Source organism: Nerophis lumbriciformis, linkage group LG21 (genome assembly GCF_033978685.3).
Source record: "Nerophis lumbriciformis linkage group LG21, RoL_Nlum_v2.1, whole genome shotgun sequence".
Taxonomy (NCBI): Eukaryota; Metazoa; Chordata; class Actinopteri; order Syngnathiformes; family Syngnathidae; genus Nerophis; species Nerophis lumbriciformis.
Genome location: NC_084568.2, coordinates 28092501 through 28112028, shown reverse-complemented (window position 1 = coordinate 28112028; position 19528 = coordinate 28092501). Strand labels below are relative to the sequence as shown.

Here is a 19528-nt window from a genome sequence, read left to right as displayed (position 1 = left end):
CAGGACACGTTGGGAAGACTATGTCTCCCGGCTGGCCTGGGAACGCCTCGGGATCCCCCGGGAGGAGCTGGACGAAGTGGCTGGGGAGAGGGAAGTCTGGGCTTCCCTGCTTAGGCTGCTGCCCCCGCGACCCGACCTCGGATAAGCGGAAGAAGATGGATGGATGGATGGATGAATGGATTTAATTGTATGTATTTTAGCACTACATAATTGTATGTACATGTATTTTTTGTCAGTTATTTACAGAGGTGTGGACTCGAGTCACATGACTTGGACTCGAGTCAGACTCGAGTCATGAATTTGATGACTTTAGACTCGACTTGACAAAATGTAAAAAGACTTTCAACTCGACTTAGACTTTAACATCAATGACTTGTGACTTCACTTGGACTTGAGCCTTTTGAATTGACATGACTTGACATGACTTGCTACTTTCCCCAAAACCCAAAGATGAAAAAGTTATTCGGGAGCGCTCCGTATTTTTCATTGTGTACTTGTCTATCAGCGTTGCGTGTTGTACTGAGCTCAGTACAACAGCCAATCAAATTAGATCTACTTTGTTTTCATCACACAGCATTCATCCAATCAAATTGCAGGACAACCAACGAAGAAGACATGTCCAAACCACACGCCAGTGAACAAAAAATGATACCTAAAATAATTTTGTTTGGGTATAAAAATTACGAGGTGGTCAACACAAAACGGTTTGCAGTATGCAACACATGCGGTTCGAAAATTACTGATGGAGAGGCAACAACTTCCAACTTCGTCCGGCATTTGAAGTTGCACAAAGAACGGTAAGTTTTGAATGTAAGATAACGTTTATTGGCTAAGTAACGTGACTTTTATTTGCTGTGTAGTTAAATCAGTGAGGCTGTAAACTCACTGCTAACGTTATAACGTTATTGCAAACACGGGCATCTGTTGCAGTTCACTACCTCATTCATACTTTTTGTTCAGTGATTTTTTTTAACCAGGGTTACGTTAGTCAATATATCACACGTAACGTTAGACGGCGGTCAGCAGCACCGCATATTTTAGCCACCTAAAAAAAGACAAAAATAGTAAAATAAAGGTAAAATAAATACTATGCCCCCATCGTGCACAAATGACTGACAGACTCTTGGCTAATTTGGTCTTTTGCAAATGCAATGCAGCATAGGGCCCTGACATATAAAAAGTACAACTTTTTTGTTATGTTCACGTATATGTCATGTTTTTTCAATGTTAACACTTTTGTACAAATAAGTACATTTGCACTTTATTTTTTAATGTGTTTGTTCTGTAAAGGAATGAGTTAATGTTTAAAATGACTGGTTAATAGTGCTATTATAAAGTGCAATGTCAGCACAATTTTCTTTCCTGCAATTTAAAATGCACTTGTTTTAATAAATAAATACAGCGTTTGAAAAGCATACACAATCTGTGTTAATATATTAGTCTGTGGTTAAAAGGACTTGAAAGGACTCGAAACTCAAAATGCAGGACTTAGGACTTGACTTGAGACTTTCCAGTCTTGACTTTGGACTTGACTCGGGGCTTGCCTGTCTTGACTCGGGACTTGACTCGGACTTGAGGGCAAAGACTTGAGACTTACTTGTGACTTGCAAAACAATGACTTGGTCCCACCTCTGGTTATTTATGGTTCGCTTTGTATGCACTATATTTGATTAGTACTTATTTTTCTTATCAGCCTGACCTAAGCCTAAGATTTATGTGTTTAAGAAAGAATCATCCTTGTGATGAACACATGCTTTCATATCATTTGACAAGGTTGTAAACTGTAAGTCGGTGAGATAGATTTATTGTTTTATTATTGTTCTTCATGTTAGAATTATTGTCTAAATCCTGGATGTAACAACAAGAAAAAGAAAGATAGCACTTAATATCATTAATATACTGATACAAGGTATGGATATCTGGATCAATCACCCCTAGTTCACATTAAAGCTTTAGCCGTTAGTTTCTTGGGTCGTCCTGCTCGCTGTGTCGCATGCTTAGCCACTCCTATTCCTCTATTCATCGAGTTATAACGCTACCGGAAGAAGCGTGGTTTATTTTCCACCGTTGTGGTGCCGAGTAGTATCTTAGGATGTCGTTGTGCTTTGTGAAGCCCTTTGAGGCATTTGTGATTAAGGACTATATAAATCAACTTTGCTTGGTTATTGAATCTTCTTCAAATCTAGAGTAAGATGACTGATTTAGTGTTAATATAAGAATGGTCGCGGGCCCTCTCTATATACAGTATATACAAACCCCTTTTCCATATGAGTTGGGAAATTGTGTTAGATGTAAATATAAACGGAATACAATGATTTGCAAATCATTTTCAAGCCATATTCAGTTGAATATGCTACAAAGACAACATATTTGATGTTCAAACTGATAAGCGTTTTTTTTTTTGCAGATAATCATTAACTTTAGAATTTGATGCCAGCAACACGTGACAAAGAAGTTGGAAAAGGTGGCAGTAAATACTGATAAAGTTGAGGAATGCTCATCAAACACTTATTTGGAACATCCCACAGGTGTGCAGGCAAATTGGGAACAGGTTGGTGCCATGATTGGGTATAAAAACAGCTTCCCAAAAAATGCTCAGTCTTTCACAAGAAAGGATGGGGCAAGGTACACCCCTTTGTCCACAACTGCGTGAGCAAATAGTCAAAACAGTTTAAGAACAACATTTCTCAAAGTGCAATTGCAAGAAATTTATGGATTTCAACATCTACGGTCCATAATATCATCAAAGGTTCAGAGAATCTGGAGAAATCAGTCCACGTAAGCGGCAGGGCCGGAAACCAACATTGAATGACCGTGACCTTCGATCCCTCAGACGGCACTGTATCAAAAACCGACATCAATCTCTAAAGGATATCACCACATGGGTTCAGGAACACTTCAGAAACCACTGTCACTAAATACAGTTTGTTGCTACATCTGTAAGTGCAAGTTAAAGCTCTACTATGCAAAGCGAAAGCCATTTATCAACAACATCCAGAAACGCCGCTGGCTTCTCTGGGCCCGAGATCATCTAAGATAGAATGATGCAAAGTGGAAAAGTGTTCTGTGGTCTGACGAGTCCACATTTCAAATTGTTTTTGGAAATATTCGACATCGTGTCATCCGGACCAAAGGGGAAGCGAACCATCCAGGCTGTTTTCGACGCAAAGTTCAAAGGTCAGCATCTGTGATAGTATGGGGGTGCATTAGTGCCCAAGGCATGGGTAACTTACACATCTGTGAAGGCACCATTAATGCTGAAAGGTACATACAGGTTTTGGAACAACATATGCTGCCATCTTAGCGCCGTCTTTTTCATGGACGCCCCTGCTTATTTCAGCAAGACAATGCCAAGCCACATTCAACATGTGTTACAACAGCGTGGCTTCGTAAAAAAAGAGTGCGGGTACTTTCCTGGCTCTGCCTGCAGTCCAGACCTGTCTCCCATCAAAAATGTGTGGCGCATTATGAAGCGTAAAATACGACAGTGGAGACCCCGGACTGTTGAACGACTGAAGCTCTTCATAAAACAAGAATGGGAAAGAATTCCACTTTCAAAGCTTCAACAATTAGTTTCCTCGGTTCCCAATCGTTTATTGAGTGTTGTTAAAAGAAAAGGTGATGTAACACAGTGGTGAACATGCCCTTTCCCAACTACTTTGGCACGTGTTGCAGCCATGAAATTCTAAGTTAATTATTATTTGTAAAAAAAAAAATAAAGTTTATGAGTTTGAACATCAAATATCTTGTCTTTGTAGTGCATTCAATTAAATATGGGTTGAAAAGGATTTGCAAATCATTGTACTCCGTTTATATTTACATCTAACACAATTTCCCAACTCACATGGAAACGGGGTTTATAGTTGGGCTCCAAGGCCAAAAATAAATGTCTTACCTGCTGCATCCAAACATGGGAAATAAATACGGTCCACTCACCCTTCCTTGTCCTCCAGGGCTCGACCGCTGTAGTCGAAAAAGACGTCTGCGCTCTCGGCCAGAGCTCGCTCCATCACCCGGATGCTGCAGTCGAAGAACGTCTGAAACTCGCTGGAGTGAAGTATTTGCTGCCTTTCCTCCTCCGTCAGTTCCCGTAGCGCAGGGCAAGGACCTGGCGGGAGAAAACATGGAAGTTTATGTTACCTTGTGTTCCAAGAGTACCTCAAATTACGACTTCTACTATCGAGCTTGTGACTCTAAACACACGTCGCCCATTGAGATGAATTGAAATCCATCAATTATTTGCTTGGCCCCTCAAACAGCACAATTTTAACATGTAAAAGGAAAATCTCACTTTTAGAGTCATTTTTTTTGTACTGTAAAGTTCAAATTTGAATGACAATAAAAAGGAAGTCTAAGTCTAAGATAGTGCTGGAAGATTACTTTGCTCATTATTGAAATCACGATTATTTACTATGTTATGTAAAATACATTTTTGTTTTAAACAAACAGTATGTTAACTGGGTGTTCATTTCAAAATGAAATGTAACAAAAAACAATTCATCAGTTATAAAATAAATTGTACAAAAGTAAAAATCAATATGCCATTGCAGAGTGCCATCATAAAGTGCAAACAAGTGAAAAAATCCATCCATCCATTTCTGCCTCGTGTGTGTTTGCTAACAAAAACATTATTCCATTCGTTGTTTATGCCAGTCTTTGAGAGGTGGATGGATAGGGGGTCCCTCGCGACACGCTTGATGTTACGCTCGTCTGAACATCCGGGTCTTGCACCGCTGGCGGGCGGCTTGCCCTGTGAGCAACCGTAACTCTGTTTGGATTATTAGCTTCATGTAGCGGGCAAACAAAGAAGAGAAGTGTCTTTAATGTTTAACCTGTCGCCACAACTCAATTATTTGTTTCAATGTGCACACCAGTGCAGCTTTGCCGTGCAACTTGTTGTGGCGTTTGTTTGTTTGTATGCACAGGAGCATTTCCGAGTTTACACGAAGGTTGGGGAGGAGGATGCCTGGAGTACGGCAAGGTGTGTGGGCGTGTTCCGGTTTTAAAATGTGGGCCACTCTACGGGAGAGAAGGGCACCGATGTAATAATGCATTTAATTTTCAAAACATTTTCAGGAGCTACAGGCGACCAGCTGATCAATTTAGTATAAGTCAACCTCTCACTCACTCTTACTCACATGTTCATATACATGTTCATACACATGTTCATACACATATTCAAATACATGTTCATGTACATGTTCATATACCTGTTCATACAGATGTTCATACACATATTCAAATACATGTTCATGTACATGTTCATATAAATGTTCATACACATGTTCATACACATATTCAAATACTTGTTCATGTACATCTACATGTTCATGTACATGTTCATATAAATGTTCATGTACATGTTCATATAAATGTTTATATACATGTTCTTATACATGTACATGTTCATATACAAGTCCATATACATGTTCATACACATGTTCATACACATATTCAAATACATGTTCATGTACATGTTCATATACCTGTTCATACAGATGTTCATACACATATTCAAATACATGTTCATGTACATGTTCATATACCTGTTCATACAGATGTTCATACACATATTCAAATACATGTTCATATACATGTTCATATAAATGTTCATGTACATGTTCATATAAATGTTCATATACATGTTCTTATACATGTACATGTTCATATACAAGTCCATATACATGTTCATATACATGTTCATATTTACGTTCATATACATGTACTGTACATGTCCATATACATGTCCATATACATGTTTATGTTCATATACATGTTCATGTACATGTTCATGTACATGTGCATATACATGTTCAAGTACATGTTCATGTACATGTTCATATACATGTTCATATAAATGTTCATATACATGTTATTATACATGTACATGTTCATATGCATGTCCATATACATGTTTATGTTCATATACATGTTCATATACACGTTCATATACTTGTACTGGACATGTCCATATACATGTTCATGCTCAAATACATGTTCATATACATGTTCATATACATGTTCATGTACATGTTCATATACATGTTCTTATACATGTACATGTTCATATACAAGTCCATATACATCAAATCAAATCAAATCAACTTTATTTATAGAGCACATTTAAAATTTACCACAGGGGTAGCCAAAGTGCTGTACAATGAGCAGGTTAAAAGATAAAACGAGTACCGAGCAAACAACACAACACAAACAGAACACGATAAAAAATAAATAATTAAAATAGAATTAATAAAAACATAAAAACAGGATCACAGCAGGTGTATTATGGGGCGCCATTGCAGGATGGATATCACTCAGTGTTAAAAGCCATGGAATAAAAGTATGTTTTTAAGAGAGATTTAAAAACAGGAAGTTTTTCATGTTCATATACATGTTCATGTTCATATTTACGTTCATATACATGTACTGTACATGTCCATATACATGTCCATATACATGTTTATGTTCATATACATGTTCATGTCCATGTACATGTTCATATACATGTTCATGTACATGTTCATGTACATGTGCATTTACATGTTCAAGTACATGTTCATGTACATGTTCATATACATGTTCATGTACCGGTACATGTTCATATAAATGTTCATATACATGTTATTATACATGTACATGTTCATATGCATGTCCATATACAAGTCCATATACATGTTCATGTTCATATACATGTTCATATACACGTTCATATACTTGTAATATACATGTCCATATACATGTTCATGTTCATGTACATGCTCAAATACATGTTCATATACATGTTCATGTACATGTTCATATACATGTACATGTTCATATACATGTACATGTTCATATACATGTCCATATACAAGTCTATATACATGTTCATATACATGTTCATATACATGTTCATGTTCAGATACATTTTCATATACATGTAATGTACATGTCCATATACATGGGATGATGTTCGTTAAGATATTATCGATGTCGATGCCATTATCAAATCTTCTTATCGAACCGATTCCTTATCAAATCTCTTATCAAATCCAGATAGGTTGTTGTGTGTGCACTGAGTTCCAAAAGCCGTAGATGTTATGTGACTGGGCCGGCACGCTGTTTATATGGAGGAAAGGCGGACGTGAGTGAGGACAGCATGCGGCCGTTATAGGGTGAAGGTTTCAGGTGAGAGAGGACACTAAAGGCACGCCCCCAGTGAGCATATAGTGCTGCTATGTGCGTTGTAAATAAAAAAAAAATTGCCGACAAACACATCACCAACATGGACGAGGTGCCGCTCACTTTCGACATCCCGGTGAAGCACACCGTGGAGAAGAAGGGGACCAGCACGGTAGCGAATTCATACGCACAACAGGGCAAGAGAAGTCAGCTTTTACTGTTGTGCTAGCTTGCTATGCTAATGGACAGAAACTGCCACCTATGGTGATTTTCAAGGGGAAGACGCTGCCGAAAGAAAAGTTTCCACCTGGAGTCATCATTAAAGGCCTACTGAAATGCTATTTTCTTATTTAAACGGGGATAGAAGGTCCATTCTATGTGTCATACTTGATCATTTCGCGATATTGCCATATTTTTGCTGAAAGGATTTAGTAGAGAACATCGACGATAAAGTTCGCAACTTTTGGTCGCTGATAAAAAAAGCCTTGCCTGTACCGGAAGTAGCAGACGAGTAGCGTGACGTCACAGGTTGTGGAGCTCCTCACATCTGCACATTGTTTACAATCATGGACACCAGCAGCGAGAGCGATTCGGACCGAGAAAGCGACGATTTCCCCATTAATTTGAGCGAGGATGAAAGATTTGTGGATGAGGAAAGTGAGAGTGAAGGACTAGAGGGCAGTGGGAGCGATTCAGAAGATGCTGTGAGAGGGACCTGATATTCAGCTGGGAATGACTAAAACAGTAAATAAACACAAGACATATATATACTCTATTAGCCACAACACAACCAGGCTTATATTTAATATGCCACAAATTAATCCCGCATAACAAACACCTCCCCCCTCCCGTCCATATAACCCGCCAATACAACTCAAACACCTGCACAACACACTCAATCCCACAGCCCAAAGTACCGTTCACCTCCCCAAAGTTCATACAGCACTTATATTTCCCCAAAGTTACGTACGTGACATGCACATAGCGGCACGCACGTACGGGCAAGCGATCAAATGTTTGGAAGCCGCAGCTGCATGCATACACGGTACCGCGTCTGCGCATCCAACTCAAAGTCCTCCTGGTAAGAGTCTCTGTAGTCCCAGTTCTCCACAGGCCAATGGTAAAGCTTGACTGTCATCTTCCGGGAATGTAAACAATGAAACACCGGCTGTGTTATCCGGCACAACAGTCAAGGGGTGCATTCTACGGCTGGGGTGCGTTATCCGGCACAACACCTGCCGCAATACACCGCTTCCCACCTACAGCTTTCTTCTTTGCTGTCTCCATTGTTCATTGAACAAATTGCAAAAGATTCACCAACACAGATTCCCAGAATACTGTGGAATTTTGCGATGAAAACAGACGACTTAATAGCTGGCCACCATGCTGTCCCAAAATGTCCTCTACAATCCGTGACGTCACGCGCAGGCGTCATCATACCGAGACGTTTTCAGCAGGATATTTCGCGCGAAATTTAAAATTGCACTTTAGTAAGCTAACCGGCCGTATTGGCATGTGTTGCAATGTTGAGATTTCATCATTGATATATAAACTATCAGACTGCGTGGTCGGTAGTAGTGGGTTTCAGTAGGCCTTTAAGGCTGGACATGGGTGTAAACAGGACATTCAAAGTGAAGTTGTGAGCGTCATGGGAGCGATGGATGACAGACAACACGGCTTCACGAAAACTGGGAGGGAGTGGATCAATCTAATCTAATCTAATCTAATGTAATGGAGTCTCGCTGGGGTAGGCTCCGCAGGATAGAATGTGTGTGTGCTCCATCCATTACCTTCTTTGTGTTCCGTGTCATCTTCATCCTGCACCTCCTGTGTTTCCATCACTTCTTCATCTTCTTCTTCCTCTTCTTCTTCTTCAAGACACAGAGAGCACTTGTGTTAATCAACAGCTGTTCACATTTTCTCTGACCTCCCGCTGTGAACCCTCCCCCGCCTCCCACCCCCTTCGTAGCCAAATAATCTTTGCCAGACTCGCACGGGAAACATTTGCTCCAAACTGGTTTTTTTACGCCATGCAGAGGATTTCCTTCAAGCGTGTACTGTAAGTGAGCATGAAAACCACGAGTGTGCTGAGCATGTTTTCATGTGTTCACATCTTAATGTCTTCATGTCATCATGTCTTCATGTGCTCATGTGCATGCAAAGAGGAAATCAGCCCTCCCCTTCATGTCTTTCTCTCACCTTTGACCCCGAGCAATGGCGTGTGTGTGCAGAAGGGGAGTCCCGCTACATTGCTCCAATCAGGTTAGCAATTACACTTGACTCTCCAGGCGTGAAAGGTGGGGGTCAACACAGACACCTGCTTGTCAGACGCTGACCCCCAAAGTCCCCTCAGGCCGCTGGTTTCTAACCGGGAACACCTCCCTCCTCCTTTCTCTCGCCAAACACATGCTGAGAGTCTCTGGAGACCTCGCTGACACTGTGGCGAGACACCTGTGCTCTGCCAACACACACACACACACACACACACACGCTTGCACGCACACACACGTGGCCCTTGCCCACAGTGCCAGGGGTGGTGAGGGGTTAACTGGCGGAGGTCAAACTGACAACAGGCGCTTAGTGCAGTGGAAGGAAGTGACTGCATCAATCTGATGTGACCCCTCCCTGTCTTTACACACGCACACACACAAACACACGCACACACACGGTGTGTTTAAGTCAGCCGGAGTACGATCTTGGGCAATGTTCAAGCACTGTCTTAGAGGTCGCTGGCTGTCGGGATGTTCATGAGGAGGACGTGTGGAAGTTGTTCATGACCTCAGTGCCCTACAAGACTGCCCCTGGCCCTCTTTCTTGCTCTTGCTGATTTGCATACTGCACACACACAAAGACACACACACACACACACACACACACACACACACACACACACACAAGAAAGGACTAATCAATCACATCTTTCCTGATGTTTATTCTTCAGCAAGTGTCCGAGTTTTACAGATATTCTACAAACACTAAATAATATAGACATGCTTCTTTTCATGGTATGTATATGTATATGCATATGTGTGTGCGTATGTTTATACACACACACACACACATATGCATATATACAAAACCCAAGACCAGTGAAGTTGGCACGTTGTGTAAAACGTAAATAAAAACAGAATACAATGATTTGCAACTCCCTTTCAACCTATATTCAATTGAATGGAGTGCAAAGACAAGATATTTAACGTTATTATTTTTTGCAAATATTAGCTCATTTGGAATTTGATGCCTGCAACATGTTTAAAAAAAAAGCTGGCACAAATGGCAAAAAAGACTGAGTAAGTTGAGGAATGCTCATCAAACACTTATTTGGAAAATCCCACAGGTGAACAGGCTAATTGGGAAAATGTGGGTGCCATGAAATGCTCAGTCATTCACAAACAAGGATGGGGCGAGGGTCACCACTTTGTGAACAAATGTGTGAGCAAATTGTCGAACAGTTTAACAACAACATTTCTCAACGAGCTATTGCAAGGAATTTAGGGATTTCACCATCTACGGTCCGTAATATCATCAAAAGGTTCAGAGAATCTGGAGAAGCACGTGAGCGGCAAGGCCCGTGACCTTCAATCCCTCAGACGGTACTGCATCAAAAAGCGACATTAGTGTGTAAAGGATATCACCACATGGGCTTAAGAACACTTCAAAAAAACACTGTCAGTAACTACAGTTGGTCGCTACATCTGTAAGTGCAAGTTAAAACTCTACTATGCAAAGCCAAAGCCATTTATCAACAACACCCAGAAACGCAGCTGACTTCGCTGGGCCCGACCTCATCTAAGATGGACTGATGCAAAGTGGGAAAAGTGTTCTGTGGTCTGACTAGTCCACATTTCAAATTTAGAAACTGTGGACGTCGTGTCCTCCGGACCAAAGAGGAAAAGAACCATTCGGACTGTTATAGGCACAAAGTTCAAAAACCAGCATCTGTGATGGTATGTGGTGTATTAGTGCCCAAGGCCCCCTTCAAAAATTGGTCTCCTCTGTTGATTGGCAACACTAAATTGGCCCCAGTGTGTGAATGAGAGTGTGAATGTTGTCTATCTGTGTTGGCCCTGCGATGAGGCCTGCGATGAGGTGGTGACTTGTCCAGGGTGTACCCCGCCTTCCGCCCGAATGCAGCTGGGATAGACTCCAATGATTTGGTGAATTTGCAAACAGCTAAAATTATGTACAAAGCAAACTATAACCTGCTAGCCAAGGATGTACACCAATTCTTCTCAGCAGAAGAGGAGAACTATAACCCCAGAGAAAAATTTAACTTAAAGCCTTTAGTATATAAGTATGTGGAATGGATTAATAAACAATGTACTAATATGATCCAGTTGAAGAAAGTGTTCAAACATTAAGTGTTTACAAAGTACAAAGAATAACAAAAACATTGTTGGAAATAAGATATTATTCATCTCATTATATTTCTGTTTGTTTCAAACATGTATGCAATCTCAGCATGTTACATCACATATTACACATTTTCATTTGTCAATACAACATGTCTGAAAAGGAGTAGAAAGAAGCAAAGCTTATTTTGGACTTCATAGCAACTTCTAACACATGTACTGATTCCTTCTTCTCAAACTTGTTGAAACCATTGCATTCTAGGTACCACCATTCACTTTTGAGATTAATAACTCATTTAAATCAAGCTCAAGATGTTTATCAAATGTCTTCTTCCTTGTACTTTGTAAACACTTGTAGTTTTAATAGCGTCTTAAATTGGATGATATCAGTACACTGTTTGACATCTTTGCCTGATCCATTCTACAATTTCATTCCACATACTGATGTACTAAAGCAGGGGTCTCAAACTCAATTTACCTGGGGGCCACTGGATGCAGAAACTGGGTGAGGCTGGGCCGCGAGAAAAGATTTCTTAAAAAAATATAACATGCACTTTTTAATGAATTCACCTTCTTTGAATGGCTATCCCGCCCTAGCAACATACTTACCAACCCTCCCGATTTTTCCGGGAGACTCCCGAATTTCAGTGCCCCTCCAGACAATCTCCCGGGGCAACCATTCCCCCGAATTTGTCCCGATTTTCACCCGGACAATAATATTAAGGATAGCACTGCCTTTAACGTCCTCTACAACCTGTCGCCGCGTCCGCTTTTTCACCATACAAACAGCGTTCCGGCCCAGTAGCATGTTGATGAGGCTTCTGCATTCACACGTAAGTGACTGCAAGACATACTTGATCAAACCCCATACAGGTCACACTGAGGGTGGCCGTATAAACAACTTTATCACTGTTACAAAATATGCGCCACACTGTGAACCCACACCAAACAAGAATGACAAACACATTTCGGGAGAACATTGCAGCACAAACTCTTCCAGGCTGCAATATACACCCCATGCTACCACCAAACCCCGCCCCATTGATATAAATTGTGTTGATATAAATTGTGTTACAAATTGATAACAGGCAGTAAAAAAATGTGTTTGTAATTGCTCTGAAATGGAAAAGGGATTATATTAAATAAGCTTTGCTTCTTCATACTCCTTTTTGGAAATGTAAAGATGAAATGAAAAATATGTCAAATACAAACCCCGTTTCCATATGAGTTGGGAAATTGTGTTAGATGTAAATGTAAATGTTCAAACTCATAAACTTTATTTTTTTTTGCAAATAATAATTAACTTAGAATTTCATGGCTGCAACACGTGCCAAAGTAGTTGGGAAAGGGCATGTTCACCACTGTGTTACATGGCCTTTCCTTTTAACAACACTCAGTAAACGTTTGGGAACTGAGGAGACACATTTTTTAAGCTTCTCAGGTGGAATTATTTCCCATTCTTGCTTGATGTACAGCTTAAGTTGTTCAACAGTCCGGGAGTCTCCATTGTGGTATTTTAGGCTTCATAATGCGCCACACATTTTCAATGGGAGACAGGTCTGGACTACAGGCAGGCCAGTCTAGTACCCGCACTCTTTTACTATGAAGCCACATTGATGTAACACGTGGCTTGGCATTGTCTTGCTGAAATAAGCAGGGGCGTCCATGGTAACGTTGCTTGGATGGCAGCATATGTTGCTCCAAAACCTGTATGTACCTTTCAGCATTAATGGCGCCTTCACGGATGTGTAAGTTACCCATGTCTTGGGCACTAATACACCCCCATACCCTCATAGATGCTGGCTTTTCAACTTTGCGCCTATAACAATCCGGATGGTTCTTTTCCTCTTTGGTCTGGAGGACACGACGTCCACAGTTTCCCCAAAAAATTTGAAATGTGGACTCGTCAGACCACAGAACACTTTTCCACTTTGTATCAGTCCATCTTAGATGAGCTCAGGCCCAGCGAAGCCGACGGCGTTTCTGGGTGTTGTTGATAAACGGTTTTCGCCTTGCGTAGGAGAGTTTTAACTTGCACTTACAGATGTAGCGACCAACTGTAGTTACTGACAGTGGGTTTCTGAAGTGTTCCTGAGCCCATATGGTGATATCCTTTACACACTGATGTCGCTTGTTGATGCAGTACAGCCTGAGGGATCGAAGGTCACGGGCTTAGCTGCTTACGTGCAGTGATTTCTCCAAATTCTCTGAACCCTTTGATGATATTACGGACCGTAGATGGTGAAATCCCTAAATTCCTTGCAATAGCTGGTTGAGAAAGTTTTTTTTTAAACTGTTCAACAATTTGCTTACGCATTTGTTGACAAAGTGGTGACCCTCGCCCCATCCTTGTATGTGAATGACTGAGCATTTCATGGAATCTACTTTTATACCCAATCATGGCACCCACCTGTTCCCAATCTGCCTGTTCCAAATAAGTGTTTGATGAGCATTCCTCAACTTTATCAGTATTTATTGCCACCTTTCCCAACTTCTTTGTCACGTGTTGCTGGCATCAAAATCTAAAGTTAATGATTATTTGCACAAAAGAAAATGTTTATCAGTTTGAACATCAAATATGTTGTCTTTGTAGCATATTCAACTGAATATGGGTTGAAAATGATTTGCAAATCATTGTATTCCGTTTATATTTACATCTAACACAATTTCCCAACTCATATGGAAACGGGGTTTGTATGTGACGTATCATATTGAAACTATGCATAAACTTCAACCAAGCAGTTGTTGCAAAATGTTGGTACCGCGTGTGAATGTTTAAAGCTGAGCTTTGACCACGTTATGACGTGTTCCAAGGTCGTTCTCTGCTACATCCAGGTTTAATGTCCAAGTTTTGATAAAGTACGAGGTAGTCCTTACTATTCTTCATTAGAGATAGGCAGTCGTGATATGGAACTTTCAGGGCTATGTTCATGTAATATTAACATTCATGACGTCTTTTGAACAATTACCATATTTCAATGGCAGAAAAGACATCTTCAAACTGTGCTTGGGGCCCCACTTTGACGCCGCTGGTCATGTCTGTCCTACTTCCTTGGCCCTGTCATGCCCAGACCAGTGCTGAGGAATGTGTGCTGAGTAAGATGGGAGGAGCAAACAGAGAGGACAGAGCGACCGCATTGAAGGGGCCATCAAAGTGTCAAAGCCCAAGGAAGACCACAGGCCTCTGGACTGTGGAGCGAGGCTGCGTGATTCATGGTTAGTTCACTGATGGCTTGACAGTCCGCTTCTCCCAAGAAGGAATGCTTGATGTTGCTGCCATTTGCCATACATCAAGTTCCTCTGTCACAAGCAAAAATATCCTGGCTGCTTTTTGGGATGGAAACATACATTCATGTGTGCTTAAGTTGTCGCAGTGTGACATGGACAAGTGAGTCTTCACAAATCAAGCTAGAGTTCAGTCCAGCTTGCTGTGATGGTTTGATCCGACATGAATATTGTAATGCCTGTCATCCACCAGAAAACAACATACAAAAGCATGTTGTCATTTGCATTCTTACCATATTGCAAATGTATCTCAGCTAATGTCTCATTTTGGGTCAAGGGTAATGAAGCAGACCAAAGATTGCTTTGGTCTGCACTGTTACTCTGGGTTTTCTTTAAGAACATCTTTTTTTCTCTATAACAAATAAACCCTGTTCCATCATTGCCTGTGTCGCATTGGTCGGTCCACACCAGCGGCGATTGCTCCAAGACTGCAAGCCTAAAATGTCAACAAAAAATCAAATATGTACTTTTGTGTTTGCATTTCACCGACTACTAAATATGCACTAGAATGCATTCAACTTTTGTTCGGAATCGGCTACTCGGGCGACTTCTCATTCTTTGTGGTAGTGTTGAAGAGTCCTTTGACTTCAAGGGAATCAGCAATAATACAAATATAAAAAATAGACAGCACTGCCAGAGCATTTTTCAAGTTTCATTGCGTTGTTCCGAGTTGATATGGCGAATTCTTGAAGTGATGTTTTCTTTGTCAAATCTAGCATCTTTATTTTTTTTTTGTTATTGAAGACTGTTCTCGTGTTTAGAAAGTAGCTGAAAATGAGCTTCCCCTACTTGAAAGACCAACACACATCGGGTTGGGCATTGTTTGAATTTCGTATGATTCCGATTCCGGTTCCCAACTATTCTCGATTCTGATTCTTTTAAAGGGGAACATTATCACCAGACCTATGTAAGCGTCAATATATACCTTGATGTTGCAGAAAAAAGACCATATATTTTTTAACCGATTTCCGAACTCTAAATGGGTGAATTTTGGCGAATTAAACGCCTTTCTATTATTCGCTCTCGGAGCGATGACGTCACAACGGGAAGCAATCCGCCATTTTCTCAAACACCGAGTCAAATCAGCTCTGTTATTTTCCGTTTTTTCTACTGTTTTCCGTACCTTGGAGACATCATGCCTCGTCGGTGTGTTGTCGGAGGGTGTAACAACACGAACAGGGACGGATTCAAGTTGCACCAATGGCCCAAAGATGCGAAAGTGGCAAGAAATTGGACGTTTGTTCCGCACACTTTACCGACGAAAGCTATGTTACGACAGAGATGGGAAGAATGTGTGGATATCCTGCGACACTCAAAGCAGATGCATTTCCAATGATAAAGTCAAAGAAATCTGCCGCCAGACCCCCATTGAATCTGCCGGAGTGTGTGAGCAATTCAGGGACAAAGGGCCTCGGTAGCACGGCAAGCAATGGCGGCAGTTTGTTCCCGCAGACGAGCGAGCTAAACCCTCTGGATGTCTTGGCTCACACCGTCCCTTATGCCACCGAAGATGATCAAGAGAAGAATATCAACCCTAGCTTCCCTGGCCTGCTGACAACTCCAAAACTGGACAGATCAGCTTTCAGGAAAAGAGAGCGAATGAGGGTATGTCTACAGAATATATTAATTGATGAAAATTGGGCTGTCTGCACTCTCAAAGTGCATGTTGTTGCCAAATGTATTTCATATGCTGTAAACCTAGTTCATAGTTGTTAGTTTCCTTTAATGCCAAACAAACACATACCAATCGTTGGTTAGAAGGCGATCGCCGAATTTGTCCTCGCTTTCTCCCGTGTCGCTGGCTGTCGTGTCGTTTTCGTCGGTTTCGCTTGCATACGGTTCAAACCGATGTGGCTCAATAGCTTCAGTTTTTTCTTCAATTTCGTTTTTGCTACCTGCCTCCACACTACAACCATCCGTTTCAATACATGCGTAATCTGTTGAATCGCTTAAGCCGCTGAAATCCGAGTCTGAATCCGAGCTAATGTCGCTATAGCTTGCTGTTCTATGCGCCATGTTTGTTTGTGTTGGCATCACTGTGTGACGTCACAGGAAAATGGACGGGTGTATATAACGATGGTTAAAATCAGGCACTTTGAAGCTTTTTTTAGGGATATTGCGTGATGGGTAAAATTTTGAAAAAAACTTCGAAAAATAAAATAAGCCACTGGGAACTGATTTTTAATGGTTTTAACCCTTCTGAAATTGTGATAATGTTCCCCTTTAAAGCATCAGAATCCAAAATGTTCTATACATTTCTCACAAGACTATTTTCAACCAGAATATGAATATCAATCTTTTGAACTTGAATACAAATGTTGTGAAGTTTTTTTTCCCCACAAGTTTGATTTCTTTTTGAAAACCTCATGGGAAAAATAAATTCCCACATATCCAGTTGTTTATGTGACAGTGAGAGGGATGTTCCAATCAAGGTTTTATGCCACTGATTCCGATATCGATCATGAGTAAAATCGCCTGATGCTAATGTGTGTTTCTACCTTTACAAAGCTGCTGGAATTGTGAATTTCTCTTTGGAGATGAAGAAAGTATTTATCATCTGTGCCATAGATGCCCACACATGTATAACATGCAGCACCACTTGATGGGTCATCTTCTTTCAAATCAGCTTTCTTTGCAGTGCATGTTTTCTTTCTGCTCTAATTATTTTGTCTGGCACGATGTTTCCATGCACTAAATTAGTCTGATTTCTCAAAGGGTTTTTTGTTTTTTTGTATTTTCACCCCTTTGTGTGAAGTTAAGTGTCAACGCACTCTCTCTAATGAGACAGTTGGTCATACTGGGGGGCGCTTATTATCCTTTAGCGAGATTCATTTTGTTCATTTCCGGTTTACTTATAGGATGTCACATAAGCGTCTGTGGCTTCTGACAAGTTAAAAGCCTAGCTCTGTTGTGATGTCCGCAGTAATATTGACATAGATTAGAAATACTTTGCCTATAATGGCGATGTTGATGGTAAATAGCAAACAGCGTCAAGAAATGATCTTGTATTGCGCTACCAACGTGACACTACTACCAAGAATGAATCGGAGCAGAGGCAGGTCCGAAGTCAAGAAAGACTGACGGCAGAGTTTTTTTTCTAAGGAATTTTTGGACTAAGAATCATGAAAACAAAACTTTTGAATGTCTCGCAGTTCATTCTTACGGCAGCAAAGGCTCTGTGGATTTAAAGGAAGAAGTTTTAAATCCGAAGGAAAAGATCGTTGGTGTCCCGACTGATACTGTTCCAGATGGACTTGGACTATCTTGCCAGTTGTGTGGAATATAGAGTTCATGTTCGTCAGTTTGGAAATGCTGTGTGAAGAGGTTTGTGTAGGCTTTATTATTCTCCGTACGTGCTTCATTCTCTTTCATATGTCGTCCAGCATTAAGCCGGCATTCAACCTTTCCTTAGTTACCGTATTAAATAAATATCTGTTTCTTTTTTTTCCACCATTGATACGCATGTGCGACACATAGGTCCCTTCGGCCGCAAACCCCCCCTCGAAAGTTAAGTTAAAGATAAAGTACCACTGATAGTCACACACACACTAGGTGTGGTGAAATTACTCTCTGCATTTGACCCATCCCCTTGTTCCACCCCCTGGGAGGTGAGGGGTGGAGTAAGCAGCAGCGGTGGCCGCGCTCGGGAATCATTTTGGTGATTTAACCCCCAATTCTAACCCTTGATGCTGAGTGCCAAGCAGGGAGGTAATGGGTCACAGTTTTATAGTCTTTGGTATGACTCGGCTAGGGTTTGAACTCACGACCTACAGATCTCAGGGCGGACACTCCAACCACAAGGCCACTGAGATCTGGGGCCGTATTTATCAAGCGTCTTAGAGTGCCATTTTACACTTAAGTCCTGAGAATTTGCGAAATTTTGTCCTACTCTCAAACTTAAGAATAAAAGCTATTTATCAACTTTCTTAAGTCTAAGAATCACTCCTACTCTCCACGATATTTAAGAGACCTTCAGAGGTGTCCTAAGTGGTTAGGAGTTGCCAGCGGGGGATGGCACTGAGGCGAGAGAGACGTGCGCGAACGTTCAGGGAGCGGAAGGATGTCCTGGCTCTGTTTGATGACGAGCAGCTGATCAAACGGTATCGTTTAGACAGAGCGGGTAGTATTTTTGTCATAGATTTAATAAGGGGCGTCATCTCATCAGCAACATCACGCAGCAGAGCTTTCACAGCAGAACTAAAGGTCATCACAATGCTTCGATATCTCGCCACTGGGAAAATGAATTGGAAAGAAAAGGAAACATTTATTTTTGATTCATTGCCAATATTGTTTGTTTGTTTTGTATTATTTTGTAGTTTATTGTCAAAATATACACTCCCATTGTCCACTTAAATATTTCTAAGATATTTCTTTATTCTTAGACAAGGGATTCCCTTCCGTGATTGGTCATTTCTATGGACACAGAAATGACGTCACCTAAAATTCCGTTTACGGCAGATAGTAATGTCGTAATTCAGCTCTGAGTGTGACTCAGTCCTACACTTCGCTGAAAGTGTGAGTAAGACGCTTGATAACTAACTTTTAAGTGCAGCTTTCAGCGAAGAATTTCTTTACTCATAAGTCAACTCTTAGCAGACTTCTTAGGAGTAATTCTAAGACGCTTGATAAATACGGCCCCTGGTTTCCAATCACATAATCCAGGTGTGTTAGTCTGATTTTTTCAAAAACCGAACACCATCGAATTAAGGTGTTTCCATGGGCTCTGGGAG

General features: G+C 40.9%; 1 protein-coding gene across 5 annotated transcripts in view; it reads right to left on the bottom strand.

Annotated features, from left to right (window-relative positions):
* LOC133620883 (cytoplasmic dynein 1 intermediate chain 1) overlaps positions 1 to 19528 on the bottom strand; it is a 140082-nt gene that overhangs the window by 70169 nt on the left and 50385 nt on the right. For 3 of the 5 annotated variants that reach the window (XM_061982511.2, XM_061982507.2, XM_061982509.2), the window contains 2 exons: positions 8952 to 9032; positions 3937 to 4108 (listed from right to left, as the gene is read on the bottom strand). In XM_061982511.2, the coding sequence (XP_061838495.1) occupies positions 3937 to 4108; positions 8952 to 9032 (253 nt within the window). The remainder of the gene's footprint in view (positions 1 to 3936; positions 4109 to 8951; positions 9033 to 19528) is intronic. The other 2 variants (XM_061982508.2, XM_061982510.2) reach the window with 1 other exon arrangement.